Genomic DNA, 13,886 nt, shown 5'->3' with positions numbered 1-13,886 from the left:
GCTTTTCTGCTTCTGAGCTTTTCCAGGACTCTATTAATTGCTTAGTTATAGCAGTTACCATGATGTAATGTAGCTGTTTACCAGTCTGCTTCCGCCACTAGAACTGGGAGTTGCCCAAGGGATGGAACTGTGCCCTGTTCTTTTTAATCTGCATCTCCTAGCTCAATGTGTAAGACACAGAGACGTAAAGGTTGCTCAGTAACTACCAAATAGATGGGTGGATGGATGGATGGAAGGAAGGAAGAAAAGAAGGAAAGCTTACCTCTCTGAATAAACTGCCATTTCCCATTCAACTTTGCAGAATGTCTAGGACAGAGGTTTGGCATGTAAGAAATACTTAAGTTAATAAACCACTGTATGACATTTCTAATAAGCTCACTAACGTGAACCCACAGATGTATCCAGCCTCTGACACTGTAAAGGAAAACAAAGTGGTCTGTGGAAAAAGCACTGATTTGGGAGTCAAGAGATCCAAGTTCTAGTTTCAATTTTGCTAGCAGTTTGTGTGCTTAACCTCACTCAACTCAGTTTAACAAGTTAACTTGCCTAGATCTCAGTTTCTTCATCTAAAAACTGAGCAGATTTTATAAAGCAGACTCTATTGTCTTGGGAAAGGGAAGAACAAGATATTATATTTGTTGCTAGCAGATCAGCTCTAATCAGCCCAGTGGGGTTTTTTGTAAAGGAGTAATCCTGAGAACTCACTACCGGCTCTACAGAGGCTTAATCAGCTCCAATGAGAGCACATCACAAACCAGCCTTGTTACTCCAGAGTCATTCTTCTGCTCAGAACCCCTGGTTCTCACAGCATACCACCTACATTGGGCCCAAACTGGCTCCCTCCTCAGATGGTGAGGGGGTCACCATCTCTGCCGAGCATGTTCCTGGGGGAACATTTCTCAGGCCCTGATTCCCAAAAGTGAAAGGGGCTCAGTCGTGTCTGATTCTTTGCGACCCCATGGACAATAGTCCATGGAATTCTCCAGGTCAGAATACTGCAGTGGATAGCCTATCCCTTCTCCAGCAGATCTTCCTAACTGAGGAATCGAATCAGGGTCTCCTGCATTGCACGTGGATTCTTTACCAGCTGAGCTATCAGGGAAGTCTGATTCCCAAAAGAGGAATCCAGAAACATGTTTGGCAGAGCGAATCTTTGAAAGTTTATTAGCTCCTGGTAGACTACGTAAAAGTGGGAAATGCTCTGGTGGACATCAATGGCCTTTTTGTTCAAAAGTTACTGGCAAATAAAATATATTCTGAACAACAAAGAGATTTCTTAGCCAATCTCTTTAAAGCCTTATAATGTTCATTCCAGTTTTTCTTCCATCTCTCCCTCTATTCCTTCTCTTCTCTTCTACAGTCTCTGTAGATGGTTGCATTAGCCACTGGGGGTAGCCTCATCCATCCAGTCAGCCAGCTAGCCAGCCATCTATTTAGCATTCACATATATTCATCTCTCACGGAACAGCTCCTGAACAGTTACTGTACTCCAAGCAATGCACTAGGCCCTGTGGATAGAGAGAAAATTAAACTGGCCTCAGCTCCAGTTCCACAATCCTTAAGCCGTGAGGCCTTCAGCAAGTCATGTCACTTTCTAAACCAAACTCCAAGGGTCCGGCGTGCAGCCCTCGGCACACGGCCAGCACACAGTCAGTGCTCATTATGAGCTGGCGGCTTTTATTACTGTTATTACCGCTGAGAATGCGTCTCCTCCCTCAAGGGTATATAAACAGCGGATAGAGGATTCCAGACCCCAAGGTCACCCCAAGGGCTCACAAGATCAAGGCCAGCCCATGGGAGGCCCGCCAATCACAAAGGAGGGAAAACCCAGGCAACAGATATGACAGCTGGGACACTCGAGACCCAAAAAGGACCTGCGAAGGGGGACCAGGGTGGAAACCGGAGAAGACAGCAAAGCTTGGGATATGTGCTGCGGTGGACACACAGAATAAGCGCTTCGCAAACAGGCGAAGGACAGAGTGGGAAAGACCAAGGTTAATCTGGGGCTTGGATTAGAAAGGCCGAGATGTGAGTTGAGGAGGCGTTGACTACACTGTCCCTCCCCCACTCTGTGTTTGGGAAGGCCAGATTATCTTTTCCCTTCTGACTTCTTTGCTCAAGGGGAAATGGAATTAACCACTGTGTAATGTTTCTGAGTGTGACGCACGGGCCAGGTCATGTGTTTTGGTTACGTAATACAACATGCCTGAGGTTCCCAAGCTCTTTCTCCCAGAATCATTAGAAACGTAGCTGGTTCCTTTATCCACTCATGCATTCATTAAACAAAAAATCTCTGTATTTCCTTATAAGCGAGGTGCTTGGCCAGGCAGTGGAGAAGCTGAGAGGACCCCTAATTTGCACAGGATAAAACGTGATAAAGAATTCCAGGTGTTTTGATAAATGTGTGCAGAGGGTATAGAGACAGATGGATAAGAGAGGTGGGAAACAAGCGGTATTTGGGGAAGAGTCAGAAAGGGTTTCCCAGAAGAGGAACATTGAGCAGAATCCTCTAGAGGCTTAAGTGCTCTACAATACACTGCCTGCAACATTTCTCTGTGGGGATAGAAAGGTACGTCAAGGATCTAGGGGATCCAGGAGGTACGTCAAGTAAAGAAAATGATGAGGAAAAGCCTATGGCATTTATCTGGGGGACTGTAAATAACTGCAGTGCTATTGAAGGGCCTCTAGCTAGAGGCAGTAGAGGCAGATTAGCATTGTAGCAAGATTTGACTGCGGAAAGCTGAAGGACAGGTTGAAGGAGGTGTTGGAGTTGAGGCTTAGAGAAATGGGCACTTACAATACTAAGGAAAGAGTCAAAGCAAGAGATGAAGAAAGCCTAAGCTAAGAAAGGGGAAGGTTGGCTATAAACATGTTAAAAAGGCAGGACAGACAGGATAAATATGGTGGTAACATACTTAGGGCAGGTGACACTAGATGAGGACAGAAGGAATTTTGGGAAAAAGAGGATTCAGCTTTGGACACATTGAGTTTGAAATGCAGGCTGACATTTTCAACAGACAGCTGGGTCTGTGAGTCCAGAGTCCAGCAGAATCTGGAGATAAATGATGCTCCTCAGCAGAGAGATGGTACTTTGATAGGGAAGGATGCAGAGGGAGGAGGGAAGCAGACCCAGCCCTGGCCTAAGACTCGGAGACAGAGGACCTTACCCTGAATGGTCACTGGTTTGGACAAGTCACTGTTTCTGCCACCCCTGGGTTCTCATCCTGGGGATGAATGGCTCTGATGCTGACTCTCACACCCCTGGGTTCCCATCCTGGGGATGAATGGTCCTGATGCTGACTCTCACACCCCTGGGTTCCCATCCTGGGGATGAATGGTCCTGATGCTGACTCTCACACCCCTGGGTTCCCATCCTGGGAATGAATGGTCCTGATGTTGACTTTCACACCTCTGGGTTCCCATCCTGGCAATGAATGGCTCTGATGCTGACTCTCACACCCCTGGGTTCCCATCCTGGCAATGAATGGCTCTGATGCTGGCTCTCACACACCTTGGTTCTCTGCACTTACAGGAATGTTTCTTCACTCAGGGATCTGTAACAAGTTATATGCTCCCCCCACCCACACACTTGGGCCTCCCAGGTGACTCAGTGGTAAAGAAGCTACATCCAATGCGGGAGATGCAGGTTCAGAAGATCCCCTGGGGAAGGAAATGGCAACCCACTCCAGTATTCTTACCTGGGAAATCCCATGAACAGGAGCCCGGTGGGCTACAGTCCATGGGGTCACAGAAAGAGCTGGACATGACTGAATGACTAAACAATGACCCAGGCGCTTAGATCCCATGCTGCGACCCTGCACCTCCTAGAGCTTCTGTCTCTGTTTCCTCCAAGTGGACTGGAACCTGGGACCGTCTCAGGTTTTCCAAAACTGAAACGGCCATCTCTCCTACTCTTCCACGGTCCCTGGGTTTGTGACAAGTGATACTGGAAAACATTCTCTTTCTCTTGTTGGAAGAAAAACCTTGGTATGGCAGTGCTGGGGATTCCCAGAAGAAAAATAGACTAACAGATGGCTACATACTCCAGTGCTCTAGTATTTTAATCATGAAGTGATGTGATTAAAATGATAAGCATGACTAAAAGGCCAGTGGTCTATGCCAGTGACCAGTAACTTGCCTGGAATGGCTTTCGTACAGTAAGAAATTATGAAGCCTGAGTATTCTAGCCATAAGCCAACATGTGATCACTGAAAAGGTCACTTAGCTAGTTTTTAAAAAAAAAAATATTTATGGCAGCTATTATTAGCAATATTATTAATGCGATGGCTTCCAGCTCTTGGGAAGTACCAATATTCCCTACCTAAAGTCTTCAGTCAGTCTTTGACGGAAATTCTACCCACTGGTACTCTGCTTGTGGATAGGAGGCTTTTTGAGGAGACGTTAAAACATATATGTCCATGAAAGAGGCACATTCTAAGTTGGGGTTGGTCAATGATACCTGAGCAAGAAGGGGCGCCATGTCCTTTTTCAAGGATGAGTGTAGCTGGGAAAGAGAAGCAGTCGGTGTGGGCACTTAGTCCCCGAGGGGCACAAGCACCACCTAGTGGAGGAAGCCTCACTCAAAAAGGAAGAGTGTGGGAATCACTGCCAACACTGCAGTTTAGTCTCAGGACAGTCCTGATGAGGGTCACGGGGCCCCAGGGCACCTCTGCTGGGCGGGTCTCCAGGGCAAAGACAGACAAAGATGAGCTCCTCCTTACCCCCACTGTTCGGATGAGGAAAATGGGCCCCAAGAAGGAAAGTGCGTTACCCAAAGTCACACAGCAAGCTGAGGACGGCACTGGTCTGGACCTGACCCCCACCCTCCACCCCCCTGCCCTTAGTCCCTTGCGCTTCCTTCTCCAAGCCCCATAGCCTCCTCCAGCCAGCGCCGCTCCGCTCTGAGGCCTCTGGTCCAGAGAGACTTCTCATCACTGCCTCCCTCCTCTTCCTGCCACCCCAGCCCCACACAACTCCCTTTTCCTATTTTGTCTGTGTTCGTAAACATTCACCCAACACAATGAGGTGAATTTCCTTACTCATTTGTCTTCTGCCTCCTCTTCCTTCTCACTTCCCACCCTGGACTCCAGAATATAAACTCCCTGAGGTCAGAGATATCTTCTTTTGTTCCTTGCTTTGTACTGACAGCCTAAAACTGCGCCTGGCCTGCAGAAGAAACTCATTAAATACTTGTTGAATACTTGGGCAGGGAGGGACATATCTTGCTCTGTTCCTTGTTTTTAATCTGCTTTTCTCAATGAGCCCATACTGCTTCTGTGATAGGAAATGATAAAGTGTTTATTCTGTTTGTCCTTCATTTTAGCTTTTGTTTTATGTGAAGATGACAGGAACAAGCCTTTCCTGAGTGGGGAGGGAGGGAAAGGCAATTCCTAGCTCTGCCAAAGGAGATAAACATGTCTAATTTATAGAGTTATTGAGAGAATTAGAAATGGCGTGTAGCAAGGGCCGGACACACATAAAACCCATATGAGTTAACGTTTACTGGGTGCTTCCCCGTGGTCTAGATTCCATTACTAAGCATTTTCCACATGGAGGCCCAGTTAATCTTCAAAACAACCCTATGAAGTAGGAGCCAGTATTATCTGCATTTCACAGAGGGGAAAAGTGACGCTTGGTGATATTAAGCAACTTGCCCTAGGTCACACAACTGGCAGGTGGGGAGAATCAGCCAATCACACTCAGGCAACCTGCCTCGAGTTCTACCATCAATCATTACAAAATACGTCCTCAGTAAACATATGCTCCTTCCTCCCATTTCCTGAGGGTGTCAGCTCTTTCTTAGATTAGTCAACTATAGTTTATCTTCCTCCTCCATCCCCACCAGGCTCTAGAAGGTTCCAGAAGGCTTCCAGGGCAATGGAAGACACAGAGAAAGAAGGAGCCAAAAAAAAAAAAAAAAAGAAAAGAAATAGGGGTAGAAGGAAATGTGAATGAATGTGTGTGTGTGTGTGTGTGTGTGTGTGTGTGCGCGCGTGCGTGCCTGTGTGTGAATGGTGGCAGTGTGTTTTGGGTTGTCACAATGATTAGGAGATTCTAGGGAATCCTTACGCACAAAACCAAGGATGTAAAATGCTTCCCAACGCTGGGGATGGTTCCATACAGCAAGGAATGCCCTCACGGACACTTCTAATTGCTCTGCAAGGCTCCACCTGCCCCTCCCATCTCTTGTCTTCCTCGCAAGCTCTCCAGGACGGCCGGGCACCTGGATTCACAGGTGTACAGGAAGAAGGGCCGAGGGAGCTCCCGGTGTCTGCACCCTGACTTTCAGTTACTCTCTGTGTGACCTTGGGAGAGTCCCTAACCCCCTCCAAGTTGCTGAAATGCAGTTGGAAACCTGTCAGCTCACAGATCACGCAGGGATCTAAAACTTCAGCTCCTCCTGTGGCTCTCCAACTCTTTTAAACTTTTCATGCCGGAACTCTTCAATCAGGCACAGGAGGACAGACACAACCTGTACTGAAGCCCGTTGTCTTCTGTCACCTGGCTTCAGCGGCCATCAGCCTGCCAATCTTTCATCTGCCCTTCTCCCCCTCAACATCCTAATTTTTTTTTTCCTGGAACACTTTAAACAAACAAAATAGACATAACGTCATTTTACCCATAAATACTTCAGTACGCATTTCTAACAGAATAGATCTTTAAAAATATAGAATCACAATACCGGCATCATGACTAACAAAGTTAACAATGTTAGTCGGTGTCCATTTGAATTCTGTCACTGAGAAACTCGCACAGTCCTTCAGAGGAAATCTTGTAGAAGCACACAATTCAGGCAGTAAAGGCGAAGGGAAGGTGCAGGAAGCAGAATGCTTCGCTTCCCTTCACTTCTTCCCTGCTGCTGCTGCTGCTAAGTCGCTTCAGTCATGTCCGACTCTGTGCGACCCCATGGACAGCAGCCCACCAGGCTCCTCTGTCCCTGGGATTCTCCAGGCAAGAACACTGGAGTAGGTTGCCGTTTCTGTCTCCATCACTTCTCCCCAGGGCATTCCTAAGATTGTGGGGAACAGTGTGAAAGCCCCTGTTTCATTGCTACCCAACCCCCCCCCACCCCCACCCCCACCACCTACGCACACTGAGAACATTGAAGCAGAGAGGAGCAGTTAAGTTGTCTGGGTCACACAGCAAGTGAGACAGACCTTTAATTCCAACATCAAAGGACTCCAGTGAGGTCACACACAGGAAAAGGTTTGCTAACTCGATCACTGTTTATTGTTGCAGTGTGAAGAATGATGATAAAGGTGCCTTTCCAGGAACGACGTGAATTTTACAAAGCACTCACATCTCTCACTTTCTGGATCCTCCAACCAGTGTGGACCTATGGTCTAGATTCTGATCTCAGCCGAGAGCTTCTCCTGCCATTGTCTCACCTGGTTCTCGTGACAACCTGTGAGATGGGGGTGTTGACTGTAACCACACCTGCAACTCTCTCCCCAGAGGCTCCAGGTCACACAGCTCAGAGGAGGCCAAGCCGGGACTTGAGTCCAGAGTTCCTGGCTCTCAAAGGAGCTAAAGGGCCAAGACCCAGAAGTCAGATCTGAGTTGAGCGTTTCCAGTAAGTGCATCAAGGCATGAAGCAGAGTCCTCGGCGCAGCAAGAAAAAAAGATAAAAAGAGACACTGAGGGCAAGGAAATTAAATTCCAGAGATGGGGCAGCAGGTGAGGGGAGAAGCAGGCACTTACTGAATTCGTAAGCCCTGGACCAGCCATAGATAGATGAGGCTCAGGCTGCTTGAATAGGGGGTCCTCCTACCTGGAGTCCCTGGGGGTCTTCTCTCTCATCTAAGACACCTTGCAGGCAGCACTGGTTTCAGAGTGATCGTAAGGTGATGGGATTTGGGATGATAGGAACACGTGCCTTCTTTTAGGAAGGACTAGCCCTGGGCAAAGTGAGGAATGCCTTCCAGCTGGGATTCCTTCCCTCCTTTCCACCTCCTATTCCGCAGAAAAAAAAAAATACACCTCACTGCTCAAGCATGGTGAGAGATCCATTTGAACTCAGATGTGTGGCACTCCATGTATTATCCCTTTTTAGGAGTGTTTGCTCTTTAAAGGAGGTACCAGAAGGTGAGACTGTGGCTTCACATACAGGACCAGATTTGAAAAAATGGAATGTCAGTGTGCGTGCACACACACACACACATACACCCTGCCCCTAGGAACCACAGTGGCATTGGGAATGGAAAGGGGGTCCCTTCTGATGGTAACTCAGAACTGGAACAGCTGAACCTCTTTAAAAGCTCTGCCACCGACCAGCTGGGTAAGCAGGAAGCCCTACTCCCTACCCCTACCCGAGGCCTCAGTTTCTCCACCTGCAGAGCAGGGAGACATCAAGGAGGATCAGCGGTTCTTCCTGCTGGTAGCCCTTCTACATCTCCTGAGAAGGTTTCGAAAAACACTACTGCCCAGGCCAGGGCCAGACCCTCGACCTCTGAATCTCTGGGAGGCAGCTGGGCAGCAGGAGGTTTTAAAAGCCGGTGATTTTCAGTGCTACGAGATGGGAGCAACTCAACCAAACCGTCTCCCAGGCCACCTTGAGAGGGGCAGATTACGGATACAGTTCAGTTCTCAGCCCCCATGTGATGCTGGTCCTCAGTCTCCCTGTTTCTCCATGGGCTGCTGGACCCAGTCCATGCCTGGCTGACCATGCAGAACCCACGTTCCCAAGCCCTCCACCTCTTAGCCTCCAGTTTGCCCTCCTCGGTGTAGCGGGGTGAGGGTGATGCAGCCTCTGTCACCCGATCTGTCCACGTGAAGTGCCGACTGGGCCACGGGAAAGTCCGGGCAGTGTCTGGGGAAGGGGCGAGAGGCGGGCGGTCACAGAGCTGTGGCTGGGAGGCGCTGTGGCCACTGTCTGGCTTCTGCTCCTGAGGGTGTATTCCCCACCTGGGTGCTAACTGGCTTTCCTATTCATTGGTCCTGTGCTGGTGGCCCTCCTCTAGCCCTTATCACCAAGGAGTCATCCAAGTAGGTCAAAGAAGAGGAAATCAAAGTGCAAGGAAGGGATCTGAAGGGGCCCAACTGTTTGTTCCCCAAGATACACTGTCTACTCTAGACAGACTCCCCAGCCACTCCAGTGGGGAAGCCCGAACAAGGCATAAATGGGCTGAAGGCAAGGTGGCGAATTAGGAACAGCAAGAGGGTTACTTACTGGATTCGGCTACCACTCACTGCCACTGAGTCCCCAGTATGAGCTGGTTCCGTGCCAGGTACTTTCTGCCTGCTTATTTCCCTGCATTATCCTGACACCATTATGCCCCTTTTACAGAGAGGAAGCCAAAGGGACAGAAAGACAAAGTGGGAAGTCATCAGCAACAGAAATTCCAAGCCCCGTCGGTCTGATAGATAATTTGATGGGAAAAGAAAAAAGAAACACCCAGATATGCGACTCACGTCCAGAGTTCCAAGAGGATTTAGATTCACGTTTTATCCCATTTCATCTGCAGGAATACAGTTAGCACACAGAGGGGCAGAAAAGAGTTGTCCGCAGCAGGTCTAAAGAAGGAAAGGGGGTCACTCCTTCTTTCTCCAAAAGGACTGCTGAAGAAGAAGCGGACACTTGCAGTTCGAGGTCATACCTGGGCTCTGTCCACTTTGGACTAAGTAGCTTCCACCCTCTGAGACTTTGTTTCCTCATTTGGAAAACAGAGGTGACAGTGCCCACCTTGCAGCGTGGCTGTGAGGGTGAAACTGGCAGACGCAAGGCAAGCACCTAGCTCTGTGCCTGGCACCTGGGAGGCACCCAGGAAGAGTCACTTTCCTTCCTGCCATTGAGTGTCCTCAGTCCATAAAGCCAAGGCTTTTTGGGGGTTGAGTGGATTGTGGGAAGTGCGGGCTGCAGAAGGGAGGAAATAAAAGTCTCTTCTCAATAGCCTGTCCACTCAATAGTCCAACATTTAGAACAAAGGAAAGAAGCATGGCAGGAGGAGGTGCTGGAGGGGATTCAGGTAAATCCTTTCCTTCTTGTGAGCAGGGATTCTGGGTCACTAAGGGATGGGGGCGGGAGGAGGTAGCCGTACTTGTGGGGTCCACATTTCACTTATCTAGCAGGTCAGAGAAACTTTAACAAGATTAACTGCTGCTCAGGGCCTCTGCTCCTTGGAGCAAATTGAGTCTTGTTTTCTTTTTCTTCCCCTTCTTTCTCTTTCTGTCAAACTGGAGAGGTATGGTGGGGGAGGGCAGGAGGGGATGAGGGGCAGGGGTCTGGATCTGGCCTGGTACGCTATAAAGGCAAAAGGATGTGTCAATAAGCCCCCCTCACCCCCAGACTTGAAAGGGAACCCCAATTACCATGCCCCAAGGGCCAGGGTGGTGGGTCTGTGAGGGGCGGGAGGTGATGGTGTTTCTCGGACAGGTTTTCTCAGCAGGATAGTGGGTAAGGCCTGGGAGTGGACATGACCAGGCTCAAATCCTAGTTCCTGCCCCTCCCCTGGCTGCGTCTGTCTCCCTGTTTGGCCTAAGAGACAAGATCTGGCCTGGGGGACCTCCGAGGACCCTTTTCAAAACAGCCTTAAAGGACTCTTCAACCCTCAGACCATCCACCGTGGGTGGGCCATTCAGAGACTCCTGCACACAGGCACTTTCTAACTTTAGCTCTGCTTTTGCCTGCATAAGCCTTTTCATTTTTATTAATACTCACACACATATATATGTGGGCTTCCCTGGTGGATCAGACGATAAAGAATCTGCCTGCACCATGAGAGACCCCCAGGTTCAATCCCTGGGTTGGGAAGATCCAGGAGGAGGGCATGGCAACCCACTCTGGTACTCTTGCCTGGGAAATCCCAAGGACAGAGGAGCCTGGAGGGCTACAGTCCATGGGGTTGCAAAGAGTTGGACACAACTGAGCAACTGACACACACACATATGTACACATATGTGTGTGTATATATGTGTATATATATATATATATATCCGCCCCCCCACCCCGCACCGCACCGCCACTTCCCTTTTGGAAAAAATAAAAGACATGTTTTCTGAGCTTCAGAAGCAAATTGCTCCTTCACTCTTCTCTGCCTCTGAGCGCCTGTCTGAACTGGTGTCAGTGAAGTTTGAACCGGGGTAGAAATAGCATCCCAGGCGGATCTGGGAGCATGGCCCGCCTCCCAGCAGCGGCAAGGCCTGCCTCTGCCAGACGACAGACCCGGTTAACAGCACCATAAAATTAGACCTTTACGAAACCCAATTGAATCCTGCAGCAAAGAGTGATGTAAGGCAGCCTGGCCTGACAGCGAGGCAGCAACCCTCTGCCTGAAATAGCAGTGAGGTCCCTGCTGGGAGATGCCTGCTCTCTCAAGATAGGTGACCCGGGATTCCTAGGAAAGTGGCGACGCCCCGCCAGAGAGCACCAGCAGAGGTCAGGTGGCCAACCGGGCACCCGAGGTCGCTGCGGGAGGACGTGGCTTGGCACCCTTGTCCAAATTGCCCACCTCATCCGGCCCTGCCTCTCCCAGTCTGAACTGACACGGAGGAAGGAGCTGCAAAAGTGCTTCTGCAAAGAACCTCTGTTTGTTTGTTTTAATTCAAGGAGAAGCAGGTTCTTCTCAGTCGCACAGCCTGTACCGTGTGGAGGATACGCAGAATGAGTCTTTTCTGGCTCAAGGCCAGGTGTTTACACACCGTCAAATCTGGCTCAGACTCAACTAGGGGAGGGGAAAAAAAATCCACCAGAATCCTCGGGAGAAAAGCTCTGAGCTTTCTGGGGCTACACAGCAGCAGTGACTTTTTTTTTCTTTCTCGTTTTGAGAGGAATGTTATTTCCACACATAAAATGGACCAGGCATTTTATACAAGCAATAATAACCTAACGTCCCCCATCCAATTAAAGTATTTTACTGCACAATCTTTGTGTGAGAGAGTGAATGAGTGCTCAAGAGAGTGTGTGTGTGTCAAGAGGGGGCTCCTTGTCTGAACTGCAGACATGTATAAAGCAGGCTCCTGTGGAATCTCAGGTGCTACATGTATGCATTTGTTTGTTTTGAAAAAATGCATTTACTATCTTTTCATTGATGATACCTCTATAACCCTGGGCTCTCCACTCTGGAGGTTTCCAAACCCCTGTACCACAGGTATAGACTAGGGAAAAATCAGATCTACTCATAAAAAAAAAAAAAAAAAATCTCCAAGAAGCAGGCTCTGCGTTTTTCCTGTGTTCCGAAAGAGAAGTAAACACACCACAGCCCTGAATTATAAGCATCAGCATTACTATTATGAGTACCGTCTCTTCTTTACATTATAACCCCCTCTGGCTGACTGGAGCTTGGGGGCTAAAACTGAATGAGCTCAGTTTCCCTCTCCTTCCTGAGACGCAAAAAAAAGAGAAAGAAAAAGAAAAAAATAGCATGTGATGACGTCAGGCATGGGGGAAAGTCACTTTGTAGCTCTCGGTTTGGGATTTGGTAGCGGGAGAGCGGAGCTTTGCGGTTATGTGCTTACTTAGTACGGCAGCAGAGTTTGGGTCCCCGAAATGGGCTTGATGTAAATAGGACAGAGTTAGCAACATTTGAGAAGGTCCACGCCACGACAGAAAGAAGCCGGACTGCCCAGAGAACTCAGCTCTCTCCCTTCTAAGAAAGTGTGTGTAAGAGGGTGGGATCGCAAAACGCCTCCAACACGTTTCCTGGCTGCAGCGATGGGGGAACCCCTACTCTCACTCTGAGCCGTCCGAGGACCGGGCGAGATTGTTTGTGCAGGGAGGGAATCTCCCAGCCAGAAGAGGCAAAACTTTCCTCCTCTCCTCCAGCGCCGCCCCCTCCCTTTCCGCCCCCCAGTTTTATTAAAGACATTGCCATAGATTCATTAAGAGGGGGAAAAATGGATGCTGGAGGATTTCTAGGGTTTGCAACCCTCGCAAAGTGTCCGGTTTCACTGTGGGTTTTGCTATGGAAAGGGGAGGGTGTGAGGAGGGGAACCTAAATTCATTATGGGCTTGTAAAAGTCCCAGATGAGAAAAGCGCCCCGTTTCGCAGCCTAGTCCCGGGAAAACTGGCTGGGTGTGCATGCGGAAAGTCTCACCCCAGCTCCGAATGACAGGCAAGGGGCTTAGAAAGAGAGAACACGGGACGGCAGTGTGTGTGCGTGTCTGTGGGTGTCTGAGGGCAGGGGGTTAATTCTAGAGGCAGGCAGCAAGTACAGAGCAACTTTGGGGCACTTCGAGTACTTTTAAGTCCTGAGGATCACAACAACCTTGTAGACTTTCAGGGTAACTGGCCTAAGTAAAGCGGGGGTGGGGGGGTCATCTCCATTAAAAAGCCAAAGAAATCAATGGTCCCTAGCTTCTATTCACATGCATCCCAACTGGGTCATCCTCTCCACCATCCGGAACAGAAACAGTCCACCTGAACATCCAAAACACGATTCATGTGCACAAGGCTCCCCAAGACCAGCCCTCACCAACTGCGTTCCGGGGTGGCTGGGAGCGCTCCCTGAGTTCTTCCCCAGGGGCTAGGCAGAGACACCTTCCGAGCGCGCCCATTCCGCAGATGGGGCAAAGTGAGGCTCGCGGCTCGTCCCGGAGCCTCTGAGCCGCCAGCTGAGCGGCGGCTCCTGCACAGACACACCCTCCAGCCCCCCGACCATCCCGCCACCCGCGCCCAGGCACCCGCGCGCCCCTGGGGCCGCGGGGCCGGTGCAGCGCCCGCCCGGGCGCCCTCGCCTACCTGTGATCACCGCCGGAGAGCTCTGGCCCCCCTCTGCTCGCAGCCACAGTTGCAGCGTGAACGCGTCCCGGGGCAGCTCGAGGTCGGCTCGCAGGCGCAGCTGCTCGCCTCGCCCGCTGAAATAGAGCGCCCGGCTCGGCGGGCTCGGCTCCTCCGCGGCGCCCCTTGCCTCCCGCTGCTGCCGCCGCCGGGGGACGCGCACGGCTTCCC

The 13,886-nt window shown here is 50.0% G+C and overlaps 1 protein-coding gene across 1 annotated transcript in view; it reads right to left on the bottom strand.

The window, feature by feature from the left end:
• PAPPA (pappalysin 1) overlaps positions 1-13,886 on the bottom strand; it is a 263,068-nt gene that overhangs the window by 248,656 nt on the left and 526 nt on the right. The window contains exon 2 of the mRNA XM_040238522.1: positions 13,677-13,880. Within this exon, the coding sequence (XP_040094456.1) occupies positions 13,677-13,880 (204 nt within the window). The remainder of the gene's footprint in view (positions 1-13,676; positions 13,881-13,886) is intronic.

The sequence above is a fragment of the Oryx dammah genome, unplaced genomic scaffold (assembly GCF_014754425.2).
Source record: "Oryx dammah isolate SB20612 unplaced genomic scaffold, SCBI_Odam_1.1 HiC_scaffold_1, whole genome shotgun sequence".
Lineage (NCBI taxonomy): Eukaryota > Metazoa > Chordata > Mammalia > Artiodactyla > Bovidae > Oryx > Oryx dammah.
The sequence above is the reverse complement of the archived record's forward strand: the minus strand, read 5'-3'. Positions and strand labels throughout refer to the sequence as shown.